General features: G+C 34.7%; 1 protein-coding gene across 1 annotated transcript in view; it reads right to left on the minus strand.

Annotated features, from left to right (window-relative positions):
• LOC108573621 (neurotrimin-like) overlaps positions 1 to 6,243 on the minus strand; it is a 185,130-nt gene that overhangs the window by 41,568 nt on the left and 137,319 nt on the right. Inside the window, exon 6 of the mRNA XM_017936085.1 lies at positions 5,660 to 5,815. Coding sequence (XP_017791574.1) covers positions 5,660 to 5,815 — 156 coding nt within the window. The remainder of the gene's footprint in view (positions 1 to 5,659; positions 5,816 to 6,243) is intronic.

A 6,243-nucleotide genomic window follows, 5' to 3' on the forward strand; every position in this document is an offset into this window, starting at 1 on the left:
ATTCAATTGAAATTAAAAACACAATACAGCTATTCTGAGCGAAGCAAACGATTTCCAAAAAGCGACATTTGCAAAAAAAAAAAAAAAAGAAGGAAACTATTAACGACACAATATGCGGGCTTTGTAAGTTTAATTGGAACAGCGCCGCTGAATATAACGATAATCAGAGAACGGAGGGAAAACTGACACTAAACAATCCGTGGTTTCCTCGTGGGTGGAAGGCATACGAAAGCCAGCAACGGTGTTAGGCGACCAGTAATGGTGTGAGAAAGCAGCCCTCAAGTCCCAAAGGGCAACACATCAGTTAGTAGCGCGTGGTTCTAGTGCGTGCCACGTTCACAGCTGTGATATTTTGTCCAATTACACCGATAATCTGACGCTTCTATCGAGTGACGTGCCGCTTATGTAGCGATAGATGCGTTCATGGATACCTTCGATACACGCCTCTTAATCAGGCGTTAATGGTTCTACGGGCTTTGAATATTGATTGGCGTTTTCATGAATGCTGGATTCCACTTTACACGTTCCGAACCGACGCGATATTCCCCTTTTTAGGTTAGCCAACTTCCCTCGTAACGAAGGCGTTGTTTTTCATTATTATGCCGTGTGTGTGTAACATCGAGTGGTAATTTTAAACGAACGGGAGTTGTTACGATGTTTCAAATTGAAAGTAACGACGATTCGACGATCGATTATTCGTTAGACCAATGGAGCATAAATAAGAGGGTGTGATATCAGTCGGGAACCGTGAAATGAGTTTATTATATACGTATATAGAAAACATTTGGAAAAATTTGCAATTTGTGAGGAAAATTGTAAAGGACACAGTTAACAATTTTTTTTTTATCTCAGCCGGTAATGAAAATTTAAAAAATACGTTTTACAGATATTAGCGATTCCTGCAAATTGCAATTTTTTCCAAATTTTTTGTACACGTCATCTAGTGAACTAATCTTTGTAACTTCTCAAAGAAACTCAAGTCGGTTGGTCAAATTTGAAAGAAGTTATAATGTTCTAAATAGTGTTCTAATATTATTATAATAGTCTCCAGTCTATAAATTATCCTCCCGCCATTACAAAATTATTGAGACCTTAAAAAAAATTTTGTAGTACGAGAACATATGATAACATTTTAAAATATCTATTCCCATTTGAAGTGCCGTCATATAAATAAGATCTTAATAGTGTACCATTAATTATGCCACACCTGACATTGATACGAAATTGAGCCTGAAAATGAGTCCATTGCATACGGTAACATCAACAATAATAGCTAGAAATTTAAAAAAATTCGCGGTATCGTCGTTACACGAAAACCATTGCAAATTTAAAAAATCTATTCAGTCCTTCGCATTGTGTATAAAAAATAACGAAACTTCGTCCTCTTCTATTTTTAGTACATACTGAGTGTAGGACATACTGAGAAAGTTTGATCGGAAAAAACTGGGATACCCTATATAAATATGTATATTTGATATATATGTAGGATTTCTTTTCTCCCTGTCTTTACTTTATCTTCTTACTTATTTTGAAGGCGGGGAATGAAAGAATGTTTATTTTTAATATCCGTTAGAAAACAATTGAAGCATGAAGCTAATCTGACCTAACCTTAAAGAATCGATACTTACAAATAGCGGAGTAAGGACACACGATTAATTAAAGAGAAATGTTGAGGAATTTGATAGGAAATATTTACGTAGGAAAGAAATTTTTTTTTAAGAAATAATTCCGATGAAATATTTATAACGAATTATCAAGAATGTTTAAAATTTGTATGTTAAAATGATCGAAAGCTATATAGAATTTTTGTTATAACTTTTTAACAAAGTTGAAAACGACATATGTTTATATAACATTTTCTTCTCACTTATACCCATAGAATACACTGACAAAGTTTCAAAAATCTGATCGGAAAGAACTTGGACACCCTGTATATACGTACATATATACATTCTTCTATCTCTTAATAGACAAGAAGCAAGGGATAAAGTAAATCTTTTAACGGATTGCTTTTACCGTGTCACTGTTCTACCAATTGTTACTACATATTTAAATAAAACGCAACAGGGAATGCTTTTACTATTCCTAATAACCTTTTCCAATCCGATCCAAAATTTCTGCATACATTGAACGCGCCTTTAGGTAACCCTGGCGTTTGAAGTAGCCGAATTTTCAAATGAAACCGCATTCCGCGATGAGAAAACAACAAACAGTTTCGTAACAATAGTATCTCGTTTCCTACGAATTACGTTAATCCCTCGCGTCTCACTAATGACCGTTGAATAGACGATGATATAATACAACCGAGCATTTTTACCCGGGCCGCAACGATTTGATGCATACATATTTATCAGTAACAGTTTATACAGCGGAGTTAGGGCGAGGCGCAAGCTTCGAAAAAGCCTCCTCTCTCTGATCGTCTGAGCCGAGTATACCTCGAGGGCAATGAAAATTTAAATTAGAGCAGAAATTAAATCCGGCCTTTATCCGATATTGAGAAAATCCTTTGGAACCGACAGACTGTCTGACGTCCCGTTACCCTGTACATCTTTGCCAACTGTTCTTTCTCTGTGTGTGTGGCCCCGGCGTGCCTACGTCCGTGTACATACACGAGAAAGAGACAGAGAGGGGAAAAAGTTCGAGCAGTGTCGGGCTTCTCACTCTCTACACAATTACTAATTAAGAAAGTAATTAGCATCGATCCCGAGATGACCGCGCTGTCGAGGTGGCTGTGCTCTCGAGCGGTCCTGCTATTTTCAGAACAGATATCGCGATGTATCGAAGGTCCGTGAAATTTCCGGTCCGGATTCACCGGTGAAATTTTAAAAACAACTATGTTGACATAAACAAACGATCGCTTTGAAATTTTCACATGTTGTTTTACCGGTAGCTCTTTCCGGAACTAGAATTATGTGTTTATGCTGAGATTATCGTGCTTTTTGCATTGAAAAATTGTCGACGGAAGGGTGAAATACTTCATTCTTAATTTCCGTTAAGTCAATTATTTTTTCTAGTTCCTGCGATAGCGACTACTTATTAAAAATCTCTTCGAATCTTTTATTTCAACGAATCTTTAGTTCGTACAAAGTTGCTTTTCTCCGGAACGTTTTTATCGCCGTGTCTTTCCATTAGATAAAAGAAATGCTTGTTTTTGAACTCGTTGATGCCTGCTAGTTGATGGACAAAAAAAGTTACCGCGTTGCACGTGAAAAGGATGAAGAGGACCTCAGAAACTTATTTAAAAAGACATTGAACAAATGCAATGTTATCACTTTGAAGGTTTTACAAACATTTGCTTATTTGTTTTATTAAAATTGTTTATTTGTTGAACTTAGTTCGACTATGATTATCTTTCCGTGCATGCGCACGATTTTTCATACCAATTTATGAAATGAATATGACTTTCCCAAATGCGCAACTTGCAATGGGCATCGCCTTTCCATTTTTAATCGCTCTACCTTGATTTTCATTTATTCCGAGATTATACAATAAACCGTCTCGTTAATACATATTAAATATTTCACGTGCAGTTAAAATGAACGCTTATGCATTGCCGATATTTTATTATTCAAGAATTAAAGGTGAATCAATTTTTAATAATGATTAGTAAAGTGTTTTAACATTACCGTTTAAAATCGTGCAAACATTTAAAGTCACTGCACTTGTCATTTTAATTATAATCGTATTTGTTCATATTTATCCAAAAAAGAAACGTAATTTACTTTATCGAAACTGATACTAATTATATATTTTTTTTTCTTTATCACTGAATATATTTATCCACTTCAGGAGGAAAATAAGCTTCTTTTTTTCCATACACCATTAAAAATGTCTCGTATGTGCAATTTTCAACGTAAAAGTTCAAATGTAATTTTAGGTATAATTTTGTTAGAAATTCTGTAAAAAATTTTTTAACCATTTTTCGTCACGCATGCCGCGCTCATCATTAAAGACACTTCTTGGACATATAGTTAGTGAAATAGGTGAATGTCGGACGTGAACGCCAGAGGAGTGAATATAAACTCTGTGCAAATTTGACACAGAAAAGAAGAATCGTTTTAGCCGTTTCCTTTTTTTGTTACATCCGGAAAAACGATATCGTGTGTGAACCATCGCTACGTTGTTACATATATCCGTTCGACTATCGATTATCGAACTGAGAACTATCCGGACACGACAATTCAACTCTTAAATACATTCGCAAGAGTTTTACAATATGAACCAAATATAATAAAGTATGAGCGAATAATTACATTTTTGATTGCCTGTCAGTCGTTTATTGACCGAATCGTTCATACCATCTCGTCGTTTATTAGTCAATTATTGAAACCGTATGGTTGACGTCTAATTCCAATTTGCGTTGTGAAAATTCGAAATCACGTTTCAAATGAGTAAACTGATTTTATTACAACATATCGTGTTTTAAGGTGTTAAAAAATATTAATTTCAATAGAGGAGCAAGTTTCTTGCCGTAAGATTCGTTCTTTGTAGAAGTAAGTTGGAATTAAAATTGTTATTGACGAGGTACACCACTTTGAGGCTTCTAAAAATAGGTAAAAATTTGGGAATTTTTTTCATAGATAACTACTAAATACGAAGTTGTAATTTTTTGAGAGGATATAAACGTAACTGTCAGCATTTTTCTCCAATTTTTAATTGGAACGTCAGAAATAGAGAATTCTGTTTAATTTATAAAAAGATGTATTTCAGGATTTTTCGGTATCTCAATTATTTGATTTTTTAGAAACGCTTAAATTTGATTTTCTTTTACAAAAAGAGGTTTTTCATTTTCAAACTGTCACCATTTCTATGATAATTACAATGTTTGAAAAATCTTATGCTATATTATAGAGGTTTTGCAATTTGCAACATTTGTACTTTTTAAAAATTCAAGAAAATAGCTGAAAGTTATATTTATATCCTTTGAAAAAATTGAAACTCTTTATTTAGCGGTTACCTATGAAAAGAATTCCAAAACTTTACCTATTTCTGAACGACTCAGGATGTTGCACCCCCATAATTTAGGATAAATATTATTTTAAGCTATTTTGATTGATATATTTCGCTGTCGAATGAAAGTTCACTTACATACCACGAAACAAATATTTCGTAAACGAAAAAGACATCCGGTATTGTTACTTGATCAACTTAGAGGCGATTTGGTGAGGTATTAAATTATTTGCCCTTAATTTACTCAATATACTCTGCAGCTCGAATTTAGATCTCACTTTATCACGAAAATTAACAATCCCAAGCGTGAAATTAACAACTCCCCGTGACTGAATCATTATATCCGACGTAATTAACGAAAATGTCAATGGATTCATTAACGAAATCTGTCACTCAGTGTGTGACATAATGATAACACATTCGCGCACTCATTTTATTGATTTCATTGAAAATTTAATCATTCGTCGTTATTTTTTTCAATTTCATCTCGTTCTATATTTTCCTGCCGTAATAACTTTCAAACGATCCTATTATCAATGCTTGTCACTTTCAAAATTTACAGTATACGCGTAAATTTCGATAATTTCGCGACGAGTTCGATCGAGCTTCTAATTCCAGAATATCGAGGACATTTTCGGTTTCCGAAATGTACGGTTGTCATGTTCGGGTACAAATAAGAGTTACAAAGGAACAATCGATCGAAACTCACCGCTAACTCCGTTGTAGTTGATGTTCTTGCCGTCTTCTCTGCGCCACATGATATAAGGCTCCGGATATCCAGAAGCTTTACATGTCAATGTCACGTTCGACCCCTCGCGAACGACCATGTCTGTGCTGGTTTCTTTTGTGAGAATAGAGGGTGGCACTGGAACAAAGAAAATGTACGAAAATCGAATAAATAATCGTCCTCTGCGTTCCATAATGCAGATACAGCTGAATCTTTCTTTGTTAATTTCATCGAATTCACGCCTAATTAAGAGGTTAGACCACTTCTGAGCCATGAAGGTGATACCTAACTTTGGCACTTTTTTTTTTAAGACAATAATTTACTCGATCGAAAACTTTTCACGAGGGCTTTATTTTGTTACACTTGAAGAATGTAAGAGTATCTTTTTTCATTTAAGTTTTTTGCAAATGGCGACGCTACAGCCGCATCGCAGAACCTTTATTACGATCGCAGTGTTCCCTGCTGTCACACGGTTTGACTTAGATGGAAATAACACAAATTTTTATCATGTGCATACCAATTACTAAAGAAGCATGTAGGATTTTTCAAAAATGTTCAGTTCTGTG

Source organism: Habropoda laboriosa, unplaced genomic scaffold (genome assembly GCF_001263275.1).
Source record: "Habropoda laboriosa isolate 0110345459 unplaced genomic scaffold, ASM126327v1 scaffold128, whole genome shotgun sequence".
Taxonomy (NCBI): Eukaryota; Metazoa; Arthropoda; class Insecta; order Hymenoptera; family Apidae; genus Habropoda; species Habropoda laboriosa.